This window comes from Haliotis cracherodii, unplaced genomic scaffold (genome assembly GCF_022045235.1).
Source record: "Haliotis cracherodii isolate W230 unplaced genomic scaffold, xgHalCrac1.p SCAF_17, whole genome shotgun sequence".
NCBI lineage: Eukaryota > Metazoa > Mollusca > Gastropoda > Lepetellida > Haliotidae > Haliotis > Haliotis cracherodii.
The window spans coordinates 10,052,770-10,078,412 of record NW_027266272.1 but is presented as its reverse complement, the minus strand read 5'-3'; the positions used below and the strand labels follow the sequence as shown (position 1 = coordinate 10,078,412).

Genomic DNA, 25,643 nt, shown 5'->3' with positions numbered 1-25,643 from the left:
TTCCACATAGAATTCGAACTCATAAGCATTGGACTATATATTTTATTGATTTTCAATCTTTACAAGAAAAAGGACGAAAATTATAAAATAATTTCATCATCGAAATATTGGCGTCTGCGAACCAGAAAAAAACATTTCATGGCACCCAGCGTGCAGGACAGCCGCATCTAGATCTGGAATACCTCTTAACAGGGCTCGGCATCCGGCGTACGACACTGGGGTTGGCAGCCTCATCCATCTCCTTGTAAAGAGCGAGTGATCCTTCTGAGAACGTTATCGATCTCATTTATGTGAGTTTCCGGATTCAACCATAACAGTGAAAAAGTAAGAAACAACCCAAAGTATCTACTTGCATAAAGTTTATTTAGCGCTGCATAAGTATTCAGAAGCACAGTGAACATACAAACCAAGGTCAATAAAAAGCGGGCATTATACATAACAACATAAATAATGCAACATCAAGTTAACCTAAGCCTCATCAGAACACATGAATCCAATATATTCCTAATCAGAATATAACTCGTTTGTATTCGTAGAGCGGACTTTTTGGAGATATCACCCTATTAGAAGGTATGAGATCTTGCATAATTGGTTCACATAGAACGACTATCAGTATGCGTATGAATAATGTATCATGATCGACAGAAGGAAATGAGAAATTAATTTCAAAACAGTATCAGTTGTAGACGGGTCCTGTTCGTTTTGGGACACTATCGTAGGTGTATGTTCATAACGAGATATGTCAGGTGAATCTGAAAAAATAAAATTTATATTATCCAATATTTGTTTGTTTGTGTGTTTGTTTGTTGTTTAACGCCGCACTCAGCAATATTCCAGCTATATGACGGCGGTCTGTAAAATAATCGAGTCTGGACCAGACAATCCAGTGATTGGCATAATGAGCATCGATCCACGCAATGGGGATCGATGACATGCATCAACCAAGTCAGCGAGCCTGACCACCCGATCCCGTTAGTCGCCTTTTACGACATGCATAGTTGCCTTTTACGGCAAGTATGGGTTGCTGAAGACCTATTCTACCCCGGAATCTTCACGGGTCTCAAATATTTGAAAGGTAGCAATACATTGACGGCACTATAAACATGCATAATGTACTTCATTGCCCGTTAATAAAGTTCAACACGAAACACGAGTTAAATAATCATGTTACACCTTTTTATACAAACATATTTTGTGGTGATAATGTGTCATATGCTCTTAGACCACGGAGGCGGTCGGGAATTCAAATAACTTACAACGTATGTCATAAATATAAAGAATCAATGCAAGAGAATAACCAGTCTAAATTATCTGCCGATACAGATTACATTTGCCGTAAAGATAAAAATAGTTGTGAAAATTAGATGAATGGATCACTGGAAATCTTTTTTCTGGGTGTATACACATGTATATGCAGGTCCAGTTCTTATCCTCACCGGGCCGGTCGGGTAGCCTAGTGGTTAAAGCGTTCGCTCGTCACGCCGAAGACCCGGGTTCGATTCCCGACATGGGTACAGTGTGTGAAGCCCATTTCTGGTGTCCCCCGCCGTTATGTTGCTTGAATATTGCTAAAAGCGGCGTAAAACCATATTCACTTACTCTTGTCCTCACCTTGCATTATTTGGGTCCAAGGATAGCCCTGAAGGACATTATCCTCAAAGGGCTGCTTGCTTTGAACTCGTAGTCATTGTTGACGACGAAATCACTGGCATACCACACATTCGAGGCCAGTTTGAGACTGCCATCACCCAGCAGCTTGTTCGTGTCATACGGAATACCCGCTCGCTCATACGGGTTATACACACCTGAAATGAGCAAACATTAAATCAATGGAACGATTATTGTTTGTTTGCTTGTTATTCATTACCGCACTCAACAATGTTCCAGCTATATAACGGCGGTATGTAGATAATCGAGTCTGTACAAGAAAGTCCAGTGATTGACCTCAAGAGGAAAGTTAAGATCACAAAATATATAATCCGTAAATTTGTTAAGTAGTTTTGTATAAAATAAGGTGCACAGTTGACATTAGGCTTCGCAATTCCCACCAAGTAAGTGAATGATGTCATGTAACCGTGATAATATATATCCTTGGAATACTGTTCAAAGCGGTGTTAAACCTCACTCACTCACTCACCCACCCACTCACTCACTCACTCACCCACCAACCCACTCACTCACCAACCCACCCACCCACCCACTCACTCACCAACCCACTCACTCACTCACTCACCCACTCACTCACCCATCCACCCATCCACTCACCCACCCACCCACCCACTCGCTCACTCACTCACTCACTCACCCACCCACCCACCCACCCACCCACTCACTCACCCACCCACCCACCCACCCATCCACCCCCCCACTTACTCACTCACTCACCCAAACCCACCCACCCACCCACTGACTCACTCACCCATCCACCCACTGACTCACTCACTCACTCACTCACTCGCCACCACGTGGTCAAACCCACCGATTCTGTCTCCAGCCTCCACTTCAATCTGTTCTCCATCGGGAATGTTGACAACGTGTGGGCGGACAGCCTTCGCGGATATCGAATTCTGGCCAATGAGCGTCAGTCTGTGTAAAAATAAGTATGGACATTCATAATGCGTTATACCAAGTGAAAACAGAAAATAATATAATGAAGGGAAGTTAATACTTTATTCCGAATAAATATATATTCATGCGTTATACCAAGTGAAAATGTATTCATTTAGAGACATTAATACATTATTTCCAGTAAATATATAATTCATGATACGTTTAACCAGGCGAAAACATATTCATGAAATTCATTAAGGGAAGGTAATACTTTATTCTCATGAAGAGAAGTAACTGCGTTGTTCTGAGGGAATATATATTCACAGTACGTTATACCAAGTGAATGTGAGTGAGTGAGTGAGTGAGTTGGGTTTAACGCCGCTTTTAACAGTATTCCAGTTATATCACGGCGTGTCAGCTTAATGTGGGAGGAAAGCCCGAAGTGATGCAGGTCTCAGACGTTTACCACTTCGGTGAAACCCACGAGCACGGGTATGGTGCTGACAAACCTAGAAACATAATCGTGACGAACCGGGATTCGAACCCACAATCATATGTTTCTGGCGTGCCCAAGGGACGCAACTCTGCACAGCGAATAGCGGCGCCTTAGACGACTGGGCCACCCGTGCCCCCACCAAGTGAATGTAATGAAATGATGATGTCATGGGAATGGTGATAATACTTGAGGCATCCTTGTAGTTTAAAGGTTAGCTTGTCAAGGTCCAGTTTCGATTCCCCGTATTTCGAGGGTCCGAAAACCGTGACACTGCCGGAACTCATTTATTCTTTCTTCAAAAGTTGGTCTTCAGCAACCCTTGCTTGTCGCAAGAGGCGACTGACGGGACCCGGATGTCAGACTCGCTGACCAGGTTGATTCCTGTCTTCGTATTTCATTTGCGTAGATCGATGCTCATGATGTCAATCACTGGATTATTTACAGACGGTCGTCATATTGCTGGAATATTGCTGTGTGCTGCGTTAAACAAAAAAACAAACAAACAAACACACGAGGGCGTCAACTTACACAGCAGGGTCATCGGTAGGCCGCCATATTTGGAAGACAGTTGTTCCAGCAAACATAAGGTAGAACTCCCAGGCAATGACCTTGCCCGGGGCATCAATCACGTACATGTCGTCGTTGCCAGTGAAGGAGACGTAGCAACCGAAGGTGCCGCCTCTGGGTCGGATGTCATTGTTATTACTTGGCCTTATAACGCTTCCTTTCTCTGCAATAAGACATGCTTGAATGATTCTGAACTAGTAATGAGGTGAGGTGAAATGGGGTTTAACGTCGCGTCCAAGATTATTGCACTTATATAGCGACGTGCATGTACGTGTGTCTGTTTGTGTGGCTGCTTGTACTAGTCCGGACTGATGCCGATTTATAGTGCTAGCTCAATGAGATACCATGCCGCAGTTTAACATGAATACCCCACTCAGACACAGTATATTGACTCCGAGCCGACCAGTCCTTGTTTTAGCTCCTTAATGCCGAGCGCCAGACAGGGTAACAACAAGTACCATCTTTTAACGTCTTTTGGTATGACGCGGTCGGGGATCGAACTCCGGACCTTCCGCTCTCCGGGCGGACGCTCTACCACTAGACCACGTAGGCGGTGTACTATTGGGAACCTTACCAGGGTAACGTGCCTATGATAGCCCCGTCACACCACAAACTGTGTTTTAAGAGGCATGGCGTCCAACATGTTAAATGGCGGATTTTGTTATAATGCTTTAGGGTGTGACAAATCTATAGAGAGAAGAGTGGAGTCTAACTAACGTGCATCCCTCCTGTCACTAAAATTTATCGAATCCCGGTTCGCCCCTATTATCTTTCTAGGATTGTCAGCATCATATGTGTGATCGTCGGTTTCACCAAAGTGAGTGAGTGTGTGAGTATGGTTTTGCGCCGCTTTTAGCAATATTCCAGCTATATCACGGCGGGGGACACCAGAAATTGGCTTAATACATTGTACCCATGTCGGGAATCGAACCCGATTCTTCGGCGTGACGAACGAACGCTTTAACCACTAGGTTACCCGACCGGTCCTTTACCAAACTGGTAAACGTCTGAGACATGCATCACTTCAGGCTTTCCTCCCATACTGACCCGACACGCCGAGATATAACTGGAATACTGTAAAACGTGGCGTTAAACCCAACTCCCTCACTCACCCATGCCCACCAGAAGGTTTCCGCTTGTTTAAAGGCTGAGTGAGATCTTGTTCACGTATATACTAATGCTTGTGTTTTGCATACAGTGTCATATTATCAGTCAGGACATACAATTTTAGTTTTTGGAAAGGTGCAGAAAAAAAATAAAATATTTCAAGTCAAATGTCAATATTTTGTTTCGATTCCCTGAGAATACATATATGTTTTTTTTAGTATTTACAGTATCAACTTCCTTAAACAATCCCCCAGATAGTGTTTTACACTCATGGACAGACTCACCAACACATTCTGGGGCTTCGGAAGTCATTTTGCCTGACGGGAGACACGCCATAATACAACTCCCCTTGCTGACAGTGTAGCCTTCCTCACACTCGTAGTATGCCACCTCCCCTGTGACCACTGACCCTGTAGTGAGAAGCTCGGCGTGAGCCCCAGCAGCAGGGACTGTACACTCTGACAACAGAACAACAGTATAATTCATTACCTATGATTCATTAAGCAGGAAGATACATGCTGCCCATGTTAAATATGAAACGTCAAAGTCAGAGTAAAACCAGTCTCGATTATCCGCCTTAACAGATTCCATTGAGCGTGAAGGGCAAAATAGCTATGGAAACTATACGTATGGCTCACTGAAAATCAGTGATAACACCAGGTGTTTTCTGAAAGGGTAAATATGTGCTGCTTTAACAATAATACCCACCATTCGCATAATTTGCATAAAAAAAGTATTTTTTTAGCCTGACGTTACACGGCAGTAGTACTGTCTTCCTGCCAAACGAAGGCGGCCTGTAAGCACTCGAATCTTGACCAGATAATCAAGTGATGGACCAGACAATCCAGTGACACGACACCGGGTTAACTGATTTTGTTAAAACTGAAAACGATGTGTTAATTTGAATTACATCAGTTGTGAACAGGTACCGGTATCACCTCCAACATTAAGTTGACACACCGTGATGCAACTGAAATACCTGAAATACGCGGCAATTAACCGTATCAGCTCACAAATAAAAGGTTAAAGTGATCACTTCCCCTGAAATAAAAATAGCTGCGCCTATCAAAGTAAACACGCCGTGCTATAACAGACATGATGTATCCCAATTTATCGAAGTCCATGATGCCAATCACTGGGATGTCTGGTTCCAGATATGATCATTGACAAGCCGACGTCATACAGCTACGGATGGCGTGTTGCTGGGTTACGGAAGAAAGAAAGGAATCCGCCTGCATCTACTCACCGGTTGTGTCCCCGCAGGCTCCGCACGTCTTTCTGCACTGCTGCTCCCCCCAGCCGGACTCGGTGTAGTTCTGGCAGACCTCGGGCGTCTCCACAACGATAGCCTCACAGTTTGGCAGTCGGTCCACACACGGGATGTTTTCTTAGGAACATTGATAGATAGTTAAATTAGTATGCATCCTTTGGAAACAACATCAATATGACGTACGTTAAACCCGATTTTACCATACCCTTGGGAAAGATGTCCGGATTAACGAAATCCTCATACTATTCACTTACAGTAAACTACGGTTATAACGAACACGCTTATAACGAACAGACGGATATAACGAACTTACTTTTTTGGTCCCGACTTTTTGCTGTAGTTATGCTGTATATATGCTTATAACGAACTACGGTTATAACGAACTAAAATTAGTAGTCCCTTTGAGTTCGTTATAACCGTACTTTACTGTATACACTACCGCGTTCATCTCAATCAATCGGGGCCAGGGTACGCTGTGAAGATGTGCGTCACTTAGGCACGCCAGAAACCTTGATCGTGGGTCCGAATCGAGGTTCGCCCTTATTATCTTTTCCCAATTATGTCTAAGGCGCCGCGATTCGCTGTGCAGAGTTGCGTCCCCTGGACACGCCAGAAACCTACGATTGTGGGTTCGAATCCCGGTTCGCCCCGATTATGTTTCTAAGTTTGTCAGCACCATACACATGATCGTGGGTTTCACTGAAGTGGTAAACGTCTGAGACCTGCATCACTCCGGGCTTTCCTCCCACATTAAGCTGACACGCCGTGATATAACTGGAATACTGTTAAAAGTGTCGTTAAACCCAACTCACTCACTCACTCACTCATTTATAAATCTGATTATGTATCCTTCGGAAACCTCATGTCCGGAATACAGTGGTTATTGACAGCATTTAACTGATGCAACAAAAACATCTCTATCAACTGATCAAGGGTGTTACGGAAAAAGTATGTCCGAATGTAAGGAGAACATTTAAAGCCTGTAATTTGAAGTGCAGCGATTGAAGTGCAGCGAATATATATACATGTGACATTGTAAGTGACTCAACATCATCTTCTTTGAAAGTTTTACAAGTTTAATTGTTGTTGTGTTTACCTGGAATTGCCTTCTGACATGTAAATGGGAACAATGGCTTGTGGCTCTTAGATCTCTGAGCTCTCCATGTCATCTCTTTGTTGCTTCCACGACAATAGGCATTCTTTCTCTTTTTGTTGTGATGTGGCGTGCCTGGGACAAAGGTTTGGTGCAAAAATGACACATTTGATTTTGATACAGTATTAAGTAAACTGCCTTGCAAAAAGCGCAATGAAAATTGAATTTTACAAAAACATAATTAACGTTATTAAAACGTTATTAGCCTCAAAACAGTCGACGATACAAGCCTAGGGTTCAAAACACAACTATGTTACCCGTATCAAATGCATCACAATCGAACATCAATTTTGCGGATGTTTCATTTTCGCTACCATCAAACATGCGTGTGCACTTTCTTTTGCCCAACAGTTTATATTGATAAACCATTGTAACACTCGATTGTCAACCCAGAGCAGGTGACCTCTCATCAAACACGACGGACATGTTTTTACCTTGGATTGATAAAATATATACTTGTAGATAGGACATGTTTAAAGCCCAATTTCATAACATGAACTTATGATTTAGCATTTCGGATATAATTTTCCTTGGAAAGAAAATGTACGTGGATACGTCATGTTGAAAGCACAGTGTTAAATCCACTTCTGCGATTCTTAGCTCTCAGTATACAATGAACTTAAATGGATGTGTAGTCATATTATACATGTAATTCCCCGCAGAAATGAACCCAAGCGCTTGTCGTATGAGTGTTTTTTTATATTCAGGTGCCTCCACTGAAGCGCATAAGCAACGCATACAATCGTTAGTTTCACCCGTTAGAATATCCATTGACCCACAAGCAACGTATACACCCGCCTTTTCAATAGTTGGAATATACATTGAAACCCACAAACAATGTATACACCTGCCTTTTCAATAGTTGGAATATACATTGAAACCCACAAACAATGTATACACCCGCCTTTGCAATAGTTGGAATATACATTGAAACCCACAAACAATGTATACACCCGCCTTTGCAATAGTTGGAATATACATTGAAACCCACAAACGACGTATACACCCGCCGTTGCTATAGATGGAATTTCCATTGATACCTACAAACAACGTATACACACGCCTTTGCAGTAGGTGGAATTTCCATTGATACCTACAAACAACGTACATGTATACACCCGCCTTTGCCGTAGGTGGAATTTCCATTGATACCCACCAGTAATACATGCACAGACCGCCACACCAGTTCGAATATCCGTTTAAACCCACACACAGCGTATACACTCACCCTTATACAAGTGGGAATAGTATTGGAACTCACAAATAACACCCGCCATTGCAGCAGTTGGAAGATCCATTGAAACACACAAGCAACAAATACGTTCGCCGTTTCACAAGTTGGAATATCCATCAAAAACCACAAGCCACGCATACACTTACCCTTGTACCAGTTGGAGTATCCATTTGCACCCACAAGCTCTTTGTCCATATCCCATTCATAGTCAGTCTTACTGTTCCCCTTTCTCTTCATACCCAGCCACTGGGGTGACGTTGGTCGTCTGTAAAAACATTTCATCAGATAACTAAAGTAAAGTGTTCTGAGCACTGGGGAGAAGTTGGCCGTCTGAACAATACTACCATCAGACAAATGTTCTGTGCACTGGGACATTGGGACACTGTCCACTCCGCCATGTCTATTGGTCATAACAACAGACATTGAGACACTGTCCACTCCGCCCTGTCTATTGGTCATAACAACAGGCATTGGGACACTGTCCACTCCGCCATGTCTATTGGTCATAACAACAGACATTGAGACACTGTCCACTCCGTCATGTCTATTGGTCATAACAACAGGCATTAAGACACTGTCCACTCCGCCATATCTATTGGTCATAACAACAGACATTGGGACAGTGTCCACTCCGCCATGTCTATTGGTCATAACAACAGGCATTTGGACAGTGTCCACTGCGCCATGTCTATTGGTTATAACAACAGACATTGAGACACTGTCCACTCCGCCATGTCTATTGGTCATAACAACAGGCATTGAGACACTGTCCACTCAGTCATGTCTATTGGTCATAACAACAGGCATTGAGACACTGTCCACTCAGCCATGTCTATTGGTCATAACAACAGGCATTGAGACACTGTCTACTCCGCCATGTCTATTGGTAATAACAATAGGCATTGGGACACTGTCCACTCCGCCATGTCTATTGGTCATAACAACAGGCATTGAGACACTGTTCACTCCGCCATGTCTATTGGTCATAACAACAGGCATTGGGACACTGTCCACTCAGTCATGTCTATTGGTCATAACAACAGGCATTAAGACACTCTCCACTCCGCCATGTCTATTGGTTATAACAACAGACATTGGGACCCTGTCCACTCCGCCATGTCTATTGGTCATAACAACAGGCATTTGGACAGTGTCCACTGCGCCATGTCTATTGGTAATAACAACAGGCATTGAGACACTGTCCACTCCGCCATGTCTATTGGTCATAACAACAGGCATTGGGACACTGTCCACTCCGCCCTGTCTATTGGTCATAACAACAGATATTGAGACAGTGTCCACTCCGCCATGTCTATTGGTTATAACAACAGACATTGAGACACTGCCCACTCCGCCATGTCTATTGGTCATAAAAACAGACATTGGGACACTGTCTACTCCGCCATGTCTATTCGTCACAACAACAGGCATTGGGACACTGTCCACTCCGCCATGTCTATTGGTCATAACAACAGACATTGAGACACTGTCCACTCTGCCATGTATATTGGTCATAACAACAGGCATTGGGACACTGTCTACTCCGCCATGTCTATTGGTCATAACAACAGACATTGAGACACTGTTCACTCCGCCATGTCTATTGGTCATAACAACAGACATTGAGACACTGTCCACTCAGTCATGTCTATTGGTCATAACAACAGACATTGAGACACTGTCTACTCCGACATGTCAATTGGTCATAACAACAGGCACTGGGGCACTGTCCACTCCGCCATGTCTATTTGTCGTAACAACAGGCATTGAGACACTGTCCACTTCGCCATATCTTTTGGTCATAACAACAGACATTGTGACACTGTCTACTCCGCCATGTCTATTGGTCATAACAACAGGCACTGGGGCAGTGTCCACTCCGCCATGTCTATTTGTCGTAACAACAGGCATTGAGACACTGTCCACTTCGCCATATCTTTCGGTCATAACAACAGGCACTGGGATACTGTTCCCTCCGCTCAGGTCTGTGTGTCATACCAACAAGCTTTGAGACACTGTGCACTCCGCCATGTCTATGGGTCATACCTTCAGCTCATCAAAGTCACCAGAAAGTCATGACTTGCCGAAAATATATAAGCTATTTTAGAATCAAAATATTATTTAAATTTGCATCTCAGTATGTTTTGCAAAACACCATTACAATGTGCATATTCCTCATGCGGCGTTAGACGACATTTACTCGTATTGACCAGATGAATCACTCGGATGTGTTAGCCCGAAAGTAAACAAAGCGGTTGTAAAAGGTATTCTACACCCGACCGAAACAGTCTGGTCAATTTCCTGATCTCTCGGCTTTACACACCGCACAGCTACAGCCAGATGCGTTTTAAGTTTACAGATTTACACTGAAGGTGTCACCAAATCCGACCACCCGATCTGTTTAGTCGCCTTGTACGACATGCGTGAACACGCATAGATTGCTTTGCTGAGTACTATACTAGGCGTGTAGTTCTGAATCGGAAACCACACGGAATTCGTTCAAACGGAATTCGTTCAAACGGAATTCGGTTCCTTCATTCAAAGTATGTGCATGTTATGCAGAGAGCAGATCGCATTTCAATTTTGAGTGTATATTATGTACCTGAGGAACAGCCTCTCTGTCAAAAGTATCGTGACGTCATGCAATAATTTGGAATGTGACAATTATCTGTTTACGTTTTGAGGGAAACTTGTATTATCGGGATTATCATTAAACCCCTTCCAGAGTTTATTATCGAGTCTGACTATCATGCGCATGTGGCTATGAATCATTAATATCAAATTGTGCTGATACCAGGTGCTGGCGAACAGGCGAGCTTATATTTCCCTACAGGTGGCACTCATAAACACATGCAAAGGCAAGTAAATTGTTCAACTGACAAAAACACGCTACCATGGAGTACAAGTCCAAATAGTGAAGTTCATCGAACATCACTTTTATCACGGATAAGTAAGATTTGAAAATGTCTTCCACATGTCTACCATAAAACAAATGAAAGCTTTACCGAGGCCTTGAATGTGGTAACCTCGATCAGACATTCATAGAAGTCTTGGTAAAAAGAGTATGATAGGTTAAAAAAGTTGTGAAAGCAGACACCAAAGGCCGGAGCTGCTGGAATATTGCTCGAATAAAAAGGGAAAGTTACCTCTTTGTTCGTCATTTAGAAGTTTAACGCCATGCACTTACTCAGCATTCACCTGATGAACGAGCAAGAAACAGCTCTGAAACGTTATGACAAAGAATAAAAGAAGTTGCTAGCCATAAAAAGTGTCATGTATTTAAAGGAAAAGTTGACAGTGGGAAAGTTGAAGTCAAAACACTTTTAACTTACGAAATTTTTTCAAGGAAGTCAGATTCCTCCTTGCTCTTGATGGCCACGACGAATGCGTCGTACGAATGGCATGTGTCCTCGGCCTCGGCATAGGACGAAGGGATGTCGAAGAAATGATAGCAGTAGCCCTGATGGGGGATCCAGTCGGTGGGGCAATCTGAAATTGTCAACATATAGCTTCATGTAATACCCACAAAAACTTAGAAGAATTAACAAATATGGCAAAGGGGTAGTCCTAGTACAACGGATATACCAACAATAGGCTCGAAAAGTCGTGGACAGATAATAACATAGAATTTCCCAATCCTTACAATTGGGATTTAGAGGTCTCTATGGTGCTGAATCTGCTGTTCTTACGTTAACAGAACATTTTGCGCATTACAATGAAAGGATGTCGCCTGTGTACTGTGCATTCTTAGATAACGAAAAAGCATTTGATCAGGTATGGCCTGATGGATTATTTATTAAACTGTATGGTATCGGAATAACGGGTAAACTATGGAGAATATTAAAACTCTCCTACAGCTCTATGGAATCATTTGTATGCTTTGAAGGATTTAAGTCGGTTGCATTCCCCGTGAATCAAGGAGTAGGTCACGGTAGAGTTATGTCCACCTGGCCTTTCAAGCTATTTATTAATGACCTCCTATATGAACTTGGAAACTCAGATTCTGGTAGTAGGGATAGATGCCCTGGGATTCTTCCTGACGACACTACTTTGTTGAGTATCTCCAATAAAGGCCTGCAAAATCATCTTGATGTCGCTACATAACTATGCTCATATGTGGCAGCTAAAATAAAATGTAAGTGAGAGTGCAGTTCTATACTTTGGATGCCCAAACAATAAGGTTCAAACCACTAATGTATCAATTGGCGATATGAATGTTCCACAAAGGAAATCTATTTAATATGTAGGTGTATATCTTAGTTGGGAGAAAGATGATGATGTTATTCTTGCGGTTTTCTTGTCGGATGTCCAATAGAATGTATTATGTGGGACAGGTGGATCAACTGTAAGACAGGTGGATAAACTGTAGGACGGGGGCTCAACTGTAGGACAACTGGATCAACTGTAGACACATGGGTCAACTGTAGGACAGGTGGATCAACTGTAGAACAGGTGGATCAACTGAAGAACAAGTGGGTCAACTGTAGGACAGGTAGGTCCGCTATATGACGGGGACATCAACTACAGGACAGGTGGGTCAACTACAAATGTACATGTACATGTATATGACAGGTAGATCAACCTTATGGCTGGGGGGGCACCTGTTGGGCAAATTGGCCATAAATACAACCACCACTCGCCATTAAAGCTCCCTGTCCTATAGTTCACTTACCACCACACACATAGCCACCAGGTGTCCAGTCGCCATTAGAGGTGCATATCCTGGTCAAATCTCCCTCGCCGGAGGTGCACTCATATAGAGCTTTCTCGCCCATCTTGTAGGAGTCCTTGGCATCAACTATCTCGGCACCGTCTATAGCGTCAGGCTTTGGACATGTAACCTCCGTCACTGAAAGGGAGACAGTTACCTCGAAAATTAAATTGTTATCTCACACCAGAACATATTCCCAAACCCTATAGCAGCATGAAAGAAACATTACTGCTTTCATTGCTTCATTCATTACGCAATATCATATGTTGATATATTCACAGAGAACGCGTATACACTATTATATGTTGATATTCTTACAGACACTGTAAACGCACTATTATATGTTGATATTCTTACAGAGAACGTGTACGCACTATTATAAGTTGCTATTCTCACAGAGAACGCGCATGCACTATCGTATGTTGATATTCTTACAGAGAACGTGTACGCACTATTATAATGTTGATATTCTTACAGAGAACGAGTACGCACTATTATAATGTTGATATTCTTACAGAGAATGAGTACGCACTATTATATGTTGATATTCTTACAGAGAACGTGTACGCACTATTATAATGTTGATATTCTTACAGAGAACGCGCATGCACTATTATATGTTGATATTCTTACAGACAACGTGTACGCACTATTATAATGTTGATATTCTTACAGAGAACGAGTACGCACTATTATATGTTGATATTCTTACAGAGAACGCGCATGCACTATTATATGTTGATATTCTTACAGAGAACGTGTACGCACTATTATAATGTTGATATTCTTACAGAGAACGTGTACGCACTATTATATGTTGATATTCTTACAGAGAACGTGTACGCACTATTATAATGTTGATATTCTTACAGAGAACGTGTACGCACTATCATATGTTGATATTCTTACAGAGAACGTGTACGCACTATTATAATGTTGATATTCTTACAGAGAACGTGTACGCACTATTATAATGTTGATATTCTTACAGAGAACGTGTACGCACTATTATATGTTGATATTCTTACAGAGAACGTGTACCCACTATTATAAGTTGCTATTCTTACAGAGAACGCGCACCCACTATCATATGTTGATATTCTTACAGGGAACGCGCATGCACAATTATATGTTGATATTCTTACAGAGAACGTGTACGCACTATTATATGTTGATATTCTTACAGAGAACGTGTACGCACTATTATATGTTGATATTCTTACAGAGAACGTGTACGCACTATTATAATGTTGATATTCTTACAGAGAACGTGTACGCACTATTATGTGTTGATGTTCTTACAGAGAACGTGTACGCACTATTATATGTTGCTATTCTTATTCAGAAGGAACAAACATTCTCCATCTTATTGTAGTAATCAGTGTGAGTGAGTTGGGTTTAACGCCGCTTTAACAGTATTCCAGTTATATCGCAGCCTGTCAACTTAATGTGGGAGGAAAGCCCGAAATGATGCAGGTGTCAGACGTTACCACTTCGGTGAAACCCATGAGCACGGGTATGGTGCTGACAAACCTAGAAACATAGTCGGGGTGAACCGGGATTCGAACCAAGAAGCACAGCTTTCTGGCGTGCCCAGGGGACGGGCGGCGCCTTATACGACTGGGCCACCCGTGCCCCCTTGTAGTAATCGACACTTCGGAACACTGTATTAATGACAGAGCATAGACTGGACGTGTTGTGTAAAGAGTTAGAGATGAGCGTGTAATTGAGTCGGATTTGCATCGCTTTTACCAATATCCCGTCGGGGGGACACCATAATTGTCTTCACACATGCTGCGAATCGACCCCGGGCCGTCGGCGAGACGCGCGAATGCTTTAACCACCATGTTACCCAACCGCGCTAATTATATATGAACATGTACAAAGGTAACATCACATATGGACATGCTTCCGTTTTGTCACCTTTTTTGGGCTTGTTATCATATTTGATGTCACTGAGACAGGACTTGAAACACCCTCTAACTGCCTGCGTCTGATCCTTGCAGTAGTCGCTGTTCGCCGCAATGAGCTCTGCGCAGTCCGGGAAGTTGTCAGCAGGGCGACCTGGCGGAGAAAGATACATTAGTGAAGACAAAACACAATAATTGACAGCTATGCCAATAATTTATTCAATATGATTCAATCACACATTATGGAAAACACTTATTGACAATTACGCCTCCAATTTGTTCAATATGATTCAATCACGCAATAAGGAAAACGCTCATTGACAATTACGCTTCTAATTTGTTCAATATGATTCAATCACGCATTAAGGAAAACATTGACAATTACGCCTCTAATTTGTTCAATATGATTCAATCACGCATTTTTGAAAACAAATATACGTCAGTAATTTGTTTCGAATGATGCAATCACGCACTAAGGAAAACACTTATTGACAATTACGCCTCCAATTTGTTCAATATGATTCAGTCACGCATTTTTTAAAACAAAAATACGTCAGTAATTTGTTCTGAATGATGCAATCACGCATTAAGGAAACACTCATTGAAATTAACTGTTTTCATATATTCTATTCGATGCAATCATGCATTTACGAAAACAACCGCGACGTCCGGTGACTTACATGACAAGGTGTTCTTTTGTATGGTAGGAAGGTCCTTTTGAATACCGAAATCTGTCGTCTTGGTATTATTAATAATCGGGGTATTGTCGGGGCTTTTTCAATTTCATGAACTGTCAGTAATGTTTGCATCGTATTTGATGGCCGCCTGTAAATAATCGAGTTTGGATCACCCAAACCAGCGGTTGTTATTATGAGAAATGTTCAACGCCGTCGGGGTATGGCGACACATGATCTTTCAAGTAAAAATCGCTTAAGCACATGGTCGATTAAGTTGCCTCTTACGACCAGCACACGTTGCTGATTACCTTTATCCAAACTCGGAATCCCCAATGGAGTGTTGGATGGTGATATGTATTCCTTAATGTGTGAGTTGACAGCTCTTACCAATGAGACTGACGTCACAGTAGTTTCTCTCGCAGTTGTCGTGCGACACATAGCACCAGGGGGCGATGCCGTCACCAGGGTTACGGCAGTAGTTGGAGTCCAGGCCATCACCATAGTCACTGCAAACAGAGATACACTCGTAGACGAAGCATTGAGTTGGACATCTGGTTATTATTATTTACAGATTAAAATTAAAAAATGCAGCAAAGAGGGTTTGGGTAATGCTGGCACAGTCAGGCTGGTTAGGCTCATCATCAGCTCAGGACCCTTGTCCCCTCTACACGCAGCCCAGACAGTGAATGGGACTTTTCTCAGGACGCGCTGCCTAGTCAAACCCACCCAGAACTTTTCGGAGAATGTTAAGACTCCCCAACACTGCAGCCTTCTGCATTACCCAGATTATCAGAAGGGCTGTATTCCTGGTAGCAAACCCGAGTACTCTCCCAATGTCAGTCAACAGATTGGGAGGTACCAAACCTAAGGCACCGAGACCAATGGGGAGTCGGACAACTTGGGATGCAAGCGTGACATTTCGATAGCATATTTGCCATGTTTTCCTCAATCTTGTCAATCGCATTGGAGTCAAAGAGGACAGAAAATGCAATGATATAAATCATTTCATTGGATTTATCAAAAAGGACAAGATCATGTTTGTTGGCCTGGATACGTCTGAGGCTGTAAATGGGCCTATTCCAAAGAAATGTGTATGTATCATTTTCGTTGACGCCCTCTACATATTCCGGGTCGTACCATGGGTGGACCTCTGTGTCAAAACCACAAGCATGGCGAAGACGGTAATAAAATGATCGAGCTACACCATCATGTCTCTTGACATGCTTCACAAGAGGATCAACAGACAAATAAACGTGTGCAAAAGTGCACAAAACAATTCTATCACGAAGAGCCCCAACGTTTATCAAACCACGTCCTCCCATTATTATGATTATGATTATGATTATTATTATCAAGCTATGAGGGACACATGTGGTTTGCAGTCTGATTCCGCCCCTTTTCTGTGTCTGTGTCAACTGATTGCATCGGTGATAACCCTTGTTATATTGTCAGCGTACGCACCAGTGCTCATGTGGTTTACCAAAGTGAAAATGTCTTCGACCTGCGTCATATTCATTTGACATGCCATAAAATAAATGATATATTGACGTGCTGAAAACGGCGTTAAACCTTACTTACATTACTTGTTACATTGGATATATCGTGAGAAATGTATCTACCCGGGAGCAAAAGGGTGATGTGGACATTCTGACATCTCTCTCCATGGTAAGCAGGGTATGGTGTTGTGGGTAAAGTCGATGGTGCCGCGGTAACTCTTGCCTTCATCGTTGATATTGAAGGCTTGTTCTTCCTCTGGAATAGGTAAAAAACCGCTACAGATAATCTCCTTTCCCCCTGTCACTCGACGGTTCTCCTTTTCCCTCAGTCACGTGATGAGAGAAACATGATATTTCACTCGACACATGGAATATGCTATTTAATATATACTTTTGACGGAAAATTAAATATTTCATAACAACTGTGAAACCTTGAAACGTAAATTCTCCCTACATGACACAGAGGGACGGTTCACCACCCCTTGTATTTGTGACTAAAAAAGTAGCTTCGTGTTTGCAAAATCTTAAATAGATATAAACCAAAGTAACAAAAATATTTAGGATCACGAACATTCTGAAAGATACATATTGATATGATTATAAACAAAATCAACTTTAACAAAAAATATACCTGAAAACTACGAAACCGCAGTTGGAAGCGAAAGTATACACGCTGGTCAAGATACAATAAAGGCGATATGCGATTGACGAGTTAAAGGAGAAATTCATACTTTGTAACAAAACATTTTCAAGAAACTATCAAATGGTATGAAGCGATATTAACTTCATAAATGACCATCTGTCATTATTTTGCCTTGCCAATGTGGAACTAACGTAAAAGGGAAGTCAACAGTTTGTGTACGGGCCAGAAACTTATGATAAAGGGAGACAATTTGAGGGGAGGTCACCCTTGTTGGACAACATTTCCGTCAAACAGTTATGTTCACAGCAGTGAAATATCAATTGTTATGTTCACTGCAATGAAAATATGATTGTTCTCAACTTCGGAAAACTCAGTCTGTCACACTTAAGTATATAATAATCCGTAATATCTCACCCCCGAAGGTTATACTTAAACTATTTACAACGGTGAACTACCTACTTGTTACCATCCTGACTTTGGCCGTAAATCCGGAACACTCCGTTTCGAGATCTGACCTGAACTGGATCTTCACATTGTTGTACAAAGTCACCACACTTGGCTTGTACCCCTTCCCGGTGTTTCTGCAACGGATTGTCAAAAATCAATTTGTAATTGTTTAAATCCAGCGGTTATGCCAACGCCAATTTCTTTAAATATAGTGTTTGAGATATGTAGAACTTAAAAATAGTCTCACTCTGAAGACGTCACTTGTAAAGCGTTACGTCATAAACAACGATGACGTCATGGTCAATTATTCGCGACAAAACAGTGACTACCTGCTAAAGTGACACTACCTGAGAGTTGGCTGGCCTATATGACACTACCTGGCCTTAGGGCCTTAGATGGCCCTCGATGACACTACCTGAGGCTTGGATGGCCCTAGATGACACTACCCGAGGCTTGGATGGCCCTATTAGGGGAGCCGTTTCGTGACAGATATAGAGTCAGTTGCGCACATTGTGATAAAAACATGAAACTTGGCACAGTTGTAGGTAATGACATTCCAAATATTTTTAGACATGGGACCAACCCAAAACATCCAATAGGGCCGCCTTGGAGGAATGGAATTCTCCTATCTCTCATGTGAACATGATCTACAACCTAAATATATAAAGAAAAATGAACATTTTGGAACATATGTACCCAACACTACATCTATAAAGTAACTTATTTTATCACAATAGACTATCTATGTTGATTAAGATAATCTAAAGAGTGAAAAAAATATACAAATATGCATTTCTTACTTTTGGCATACCTTTAAGACATACTCCATGAAGGCCAATTTACTATACCAATAGTGTATACTCATATGGTGAATACAATGACAACAGACCATTTAAAGAACCAAATTTATGTCTGTTGAAATATGCAGCAAATGGCTCATGGTTTGGATTGGTCAAAATTAAATGTGATCACAGTTCCAACTGTATTTGCAAAGTGGTGTACCAATTAAATGTGCCCCAACACCCTCTCTCAGACTTACAGCTACATCTCTGAAGCTCTTGGCATGACACAGAAGCTTGTGGCAGTGTCGTCCACAAATACTGATGCCATGTTCTACTGAATTTATCCATCCTCTCTCAGTTGATGTGGAAAGGTCTGTGTCGGTCTCCAGGCTCCTTCAACAACACAGGACAGCTAGAGATGAACTCTTTTGACATGTTGGTACAATGCCCCATAAACTCTTGTACAGATACCAGCCCGATCATACATTAAGACCAAAAAACGCTGAGTGACTGACATCATGATCATCATATCCTGTTTGGTTGGTTCATCATCAATGAGATTGAAAGCCTCTGTTGCTTCATCATACACATAAGATGTTTCCACCGCTGTTTTTATTCCTTTTCCACGGGGAAAGATGTCTGGTCACAGCCAGTAAAGTTTGAAGTGAACAGTCTTCCTCTGGTCCATGGAATCCGGCACGGACATGGACAGACACATATCTTAATTGTTTGCCAGTTCCAAAAGCTATCCAGATGTGAGAGACATCTATTTTGTCAAACAATGCAATAACCCGGACAATGACATCAGGATCAACTGTTCCTGTCATGACCCTGTCTGGCAGTATTAGACTTGTGCAAAATACGTTTTGTATCTTGTGTTTCTTCATCTGAACATGGATGCAGATTATTGACAATATCTGACCCTTTGTTACATGGAACCTGTTTGCCGTAAGTGCATACATTTTTTTATGCTCACAGTATGTTTCCCATTCAAGGGATGCCATAGTTGATGAGGTATGCAAAGACATATTCACCAAGAAAGGTAGATCAACTGATTCCATTACTCCTACATGTCAAAAGCGCTGCATGTCAAGCTGGCCACTTAAGGCAACGAAGTCTGGAGGCCGAAACAGACCTTTCCACACCAACTGAAGGAGGATGGGCAATATCAGTAGAAATCGCTATCAGCCTTTGTGGCCTCCACTGCCACTAGCTTCTGAGTCTGAGCTACTGAGATGTAGTTGTAAGCATGGGAGAGGGTGCAGAGCAAGGTGTGACTGTGTTGTGCCACATTTGATTAGTGACACCACTTTGGAGTGAGTGAGTGAGTGAGTATGGTTTAACGCCGCTTTTAGCAATATTCCAACAATATCATGGCGGGGGACACCAGCATCACTTTGGAAATGTGAACACATTTAATTGCCAATAGCCAACTAATACATGAGCCATGTACAAGCATATTTTAATAGATACAAAGTTTGTTCTTTAAATATATACCATGAGTACAATATTGGTATTGTTAATTGGCTTTAATGAGTGGCTTAAAGATACGCCAAAAAGTAAAGAAATGCACATTCTTTCAAGTTTTTGACACATTAGATTACCTAAATCAAAACATATAGTCTACTAAAATATAATTATTTAATTTAAAGATGAGGTGTTGAGTAAATGCATTCCAAAATGTTCATTTTTTACAATTTATTTAGGTTGTGGGTCATGCTGACATGACATATACGGAAATTTCATTCCTCCGTTGCAGCCATCTTAGATTTTTGGGGGTGGTCACATACCTGAAAACAATTGAAATCTCATTACCTACAACTGTGCCGATTTCAAGCTTTTATCACAAAGTGCACAATTTTTCATGAAAATGCTCCACTATATATGAGACAACCTGAGGCTTGGTTGGCCCTATTTGAGACTACGTGAGACTACCCGAGGACCTGTAAGAAACTACCTGAGACTTGGCTGCCCGATCTTGTTGTAGTGCACGTCCACGTGGTCTCCAGATGCCAGACAAAATGTTTTGTCGTCAAAGTCAATCACGATCACAGAGTCTTTCTCAGATCCCTGAAAATTGTGATTGTGTTGCTATAACAATATACAATAAAATTTGTTCTGCGTGTAAACTGAATTCACTCTAAAACTAGGTTACAAGAAGCCCAACAACTGTGCAGAGATGTGTTAAACCCAACTCACTCAATCTATTTAATTTCCTTCCACAGATTTACAAATAAAGACAAATTCTGTTTTCGTTTTAATGTTGCCTTACCGTCACGAGCCACGTGCACTCTGTGCTCTTCGGGTAATTCTGTGGGTAGTTGGGGGTGCTTAAACTTCCTGTCGGGTTTTCGGGGGTCAGGTCAATCGCCTTTCCGCATCCTGAACAAACATTAAGTAAACATCAATTAAATGCATGCTCGATCCCTTAGCCTCTTGTACTGACACTGAAAGTCACCACCCCATGACCATACAATCCGACAAACAGCACACCTTCATGGTATTAACACCTACTTTTGAGATTAATTAACAACTTGATTGAACACTATACATTACATAGGTTTATCCCTTTAATAAAAGGTAATGATCCCGCGTCGCGGAATCTATGGACAGGTATCCGGAACGTATGCATTTTCCCTGAATGTTTTAGTAGGTTTTTGGTCAGCGGAAATCTGACACTTTGTATGGTGATATATAATATGTGTGTGATATATTATTAATTTCCATGGTATCATTTAGTGATCGTTATTTACTGGTTTCAAGTGAGCCTTACATACAGTCTGATGAATAGTTAGTGCTTTTTAGCAAGGCTTTCTTTAGGAATGTAACCCAAAGAGTTCAATGCCATTATCAGGGGTAATGAACTGAGTCTCGCTTTTACAACTTTGTGACATTGACCTTGCAGGTATACAAGTGTAATTAATTAATATCTATATTTGGGCAAATAGGACATGTAGATTCAGGAAGTCTTTGTTACTGAATATTTCCCTCACGAGATACAAACATTACCACACATTCACGCACCTGAACATTGACGGGCCCAGTTCAATTTAACCGTATATGACGCGGTAATGTTTCAACTTAAGTCCTTGTTTGGCATTCAGACGTTGGGACAACATGGAGAGAAACCTTTCACGGAAAGCAGCCTTGTTATTGAATGTAATGCCGTTTCTGGGTCTCTTTATCACTCTTCCTCTATTCATATAATAGAATAATTCCACCCGATTTTACCTTTTACGCCCAATGGAACCTGTTTCGGTAGAGATGTTGAAGTTTTCAATTCACCAGGTGCCAATAGTTTCGTGTCCTGAATTCATCACTTACCATATTTCAAAGGCACGTAGTAACAGACGAATAGTGACAGGGCGTGATCTGTTCCTCGGATTTGGCTGACTGGGGTTTTGCCTTCGGCAACTATCTTGGTGTTGCTGTCTAAAGTTATCCTCTCCTCATAAGTGTACATGTCTGAAACAAGAAGGGAATGTTGCTCATTGTCCAAAATATATGGTTGGACACAATACATGTTGCGTTCCTAGCCATTGAGGGGCGGTGGGGTAGCTTAGTGGTCAAAGCTTTCGCTCGTCACGCAGAAGGCTCTGGTTCTATTCCCCACATGGGTACAAATTGTGAAACCAATTTCTGGTGGCCCCGCCGTGATATTACTGGAATATTGCTAAAGGCGGCGTAAACCCATACTCACTCGCTCACTCCTAGCCATTGTGGATAGAGCGTCTGCCCGGAGAGAGGTTTATTGGGAAACATATTGTGGCATACCTTTATTGGGAAACATATTGTGGCATACCTTTATTGGGAAACATACTGTGGCATACCTTTATTGGGAAACACATTGTGGCATCCCTTTATTGGGAAACATATTGTGGCATACCTTTATTGGGAAACATACTGTGGCATACCTTTACTGGGAAACATACTGTGGCATACCTTTATTGGGAAACATATTGTGACATCCCTTTATTGGGAAACATATTGTGGCATACCTTTATTGGGAAACATACTGTGGCATACCTTTATTGGGAAACATACTGTGGCATCCCGTTATTGGGAAACATATTGTGGCATACCTTTATTGGGAAACATATTGTGGCATCCCTTTATTGGGAAACATATTGTGGCATCCCTTTATTGGGAAACATACTGTGGCATACCTTTATTGGGAAACATATTATGGCATCTCTTTATTGGGAAACTTAATGTGACATCCTTTTATTGGCAAACATACTATGGCATCCCGTTATTGGGAAACCAAGTATGGCATCCTTTAATTGGGAAACCTAATGTGGCATCCCTTTATTGGCAAACATACTATGGCATCCCGTTATTGGTAAACCAAGTATGGCATCCCTTTATTGGGAAACCCAATGTGGCATCTCTTTATTGACAAACCAACTATGGCATCCCTTGATTTGGGAAACCTATTGTGGCATCCCTTTATTGGGAAACCTATTGTGGCTTCTCTTTATTGGGAAACAAACTGCGGCATCCCTTTATCGGGAAATCAACTATCCCATCCCGTGATTGGGAAACATACAGCGGCATCCCTTTATTGGGAAACCAGCAATGGCATCCCTTGATTGGAAAACATACAGCGGCATCCCTTTATTGGGAAACCTACCTAGAAAACTACTATGTCATCCCTTTATTGGGAAACCCACTTAACATCTCTTTACCGGGAAGCCCACTAAGGAAACCCTTTATTGGGAAACCTGCGCCATCAGTTTATTGGGAAACCTACTGTGACATCCCTTTATCGATACCATGTATTATATTGGCAATGGTTAGAATTATGTATATAACACGGCAAGTAATAATAAAGAATGAGCGAGAGTGTATGGATGTACGCCGCAAATAGCAATGTTCCAGCAATATCTCTGCGGAGGGCAAGCACAGATATTGTAGTTATTCCTTGTTACGAGCTTGAAATATTCTTAAGATTGAAACTCTCATTTATAGCGTACAAGCAACGCACCTTCAACATTTTGGCAAGACTTGTGCAGACGGAAGAGAGTGAAGGGTTTCTCATTCTTGATCGGAATCTCCTCGAAGTTAAATCCATCGTCTTTGCAGCAAAACTTGAGAACCGTGTTGTCACCGCTCTTCTGTCCAAGTGTGAAGCTCCCGCTCTCAAAGCCTGTGACAGTGAAATAACACGTTAAGGTCTGGACTGTAACTCTCAGACTCGATGAGAGACTGTGGAAAGGACATGTTATATTATATTGAGTGTGTTTGGTTTAACGCCGCTTTGAAACAATATTCCAGTTAAATCATGGCGTGTCAGCTTAATGTGGGAGGAAAGCCTGAAGTGGTGCATGTTTCAGACGTCTATCACTTCGGTGAAACCCACGAGCCCGGGAATGGTGCTGACAAACCTAGAAACATAATCGGGGCGAACCTGGATTCGAACCCATGATCATGTGTTTCTGGCGTGTCCAAGGGACACAACTCTGCACAGCGAATTGCGGCTACTGGCGACTGAGCCACACGCGCCCTCACGTTATATTACAGGGACTCTAGGAAATTACGTCAGTATACAGCGTATTTCAGTGAGATAAACATCTGTACGACAACTCATATGATAACACAAAACAGTTATTGAGAGTATTGCATGTGTAACATCTTTACAAAACACACACTTGTATTCCGGCGATTTATTTTCTAATTGCATATTTTACACAAGAGGTAGCCCCAATTTAGGTTCGATATTCAGAACGTATAGAAATATGTTTTTTTTAAAAACAATCACTTTCAAACATACTTTATATCTGTTACATGTTTTACATACCCTTAAATTTTTTAAACACTTTAAGCAACGTGAACAAAACAACTAAGCAAAAAATGCTCTAAAATCATGAGTTCTGGATGTACCTTTCGGACAGCTATCTTCTTCATTGATCAGGCAGTATCTTCCCATAGGCCACTTGCCCTCCCCTCCTTCACTGACGCAAAGAGGGAGGGTACTCTTGGCTCCCATCTCAGCCGCCATGTGGAACACTGAGGACGCTGACCCGGCGGCATCCCCTTCGTGCTCTATCACCCGCTCCTTCATCCCCTCGGGGCAGCCATCCTTGGGTTTCAGCATCGACAGCTTGCCGGGGCCCCAGCCGGCGACCTTGGAGGCTATGAGGAATAAATACATTGAGTCATGGTTTTCATGATGCTGATTAATATGATGATGCTGATTAAATTATAATAACAATAAGAACAGTACTACTACTACTACTTCTACTACTACTACTACTTCTACTACAGTCTACTACTTCTACTACCACTACTACTACTACTTCTACTACAACTACCTCTACTACTTCTACTTCTACTACTACCCTTCTACTACTACTACTACTACTTCTACTACTACTACTTCTACTACTACTAATTCTACTACTATTACTACTACTTCTACTACTACTACTACTAATTCTACTACTAGTACTACTACTACTTCTACTACTACTATTATTTCTACTACTACTACTACTAAAATTGAATTGTCCAATCGGTATCGAGTATGTTCAAAAGTCATGACGATGATGACGATGACGACGATGATGACGATGAAGATGATTTTTATTATTTCTGAAT

The 25,643-nt window shown here is 41.8% G+C and overlaps 1 protein-coding gene across 1 annotated transcript in view; it reads right to left on the bottom strand.

Moving 5' to 3' along the window:
• Window positions 1–344: 344 nt before the first annotated feature.
• The window catches only part of LOC139464886 (uncharacterized), a 47,318-nt gene continuing 22,019 nt past the window's right edge, over window positions 345–25,643 (bottom strand). The window contains exons 19-37 of the mRNA XM_071246457.1: window positions 24,927–25,178; window positions 24,031–24,192; window positions 22,368–22,508; window positions 21,316–21,425; window positions 21,001–21,113; window positions 18,274–18,395; window positions 17,295–17,427; window positions 16,063–16,181; window positions 15,012–15,152; window positions 13,050–13,226; window positions 11,710–11,866; window positions 8,524–8,642; window positions 7,087–7,218; window positions 5,967–6,107; window positions 5,005–5,178; window positions 3,575–3,776; window positions 2,480–2,586; window positions 1,612–1,805; window positions 345–752 (exon numbers count right to left, since the gene is read on the bottom strand). Of these exons, the coding sequence (XP_071102558.1) occupies window positions 1,618–1,805; window positions 2,480–2,586; window positions 3,575–3,776; window positions 5,005–5,178; window positions 5,967–6,107; window positions 7,087–7,218; window positions 8,524–8,642; window positions 11,710–11,866; window positions 13,050–13,226; window positions 15,012–15,152; window positions 16,063–16,181; window positions 17,295–17,427; window positions 18,274–18,395; window positions 21,001–21,113; window positions 21,316–21,425; window positions 22,368–22,508; window positions 24,031–24,192; window positions 24,927–25,178 (2,690 nt within the window). The 3' untranslated portion in view covers window positions 345–752; window positions 1,612–1,617. The remainder of the gene's footprint in view (window positions 753–1,611; window positions 1,806–2,479; window positions 2,587–3,574; window positions 3,777–5,004; window positions 5,179–5,966; window positions 6,108–7,086; window positions 7,219–8,523; window positions 8,643–11,709; window positions 11,867–13,049; window positions 13,227–15,011; window positions 15,153–16,062; window positions 16,182–17,294; window positions 17,428–18,273; window positions 18,396–21,000; window positions 21,114–21,315; window positions 21,426–22,367; window positions 22,509–24,030; window positions 24,193–24,926; window positions 25,179–25,643) is intronic.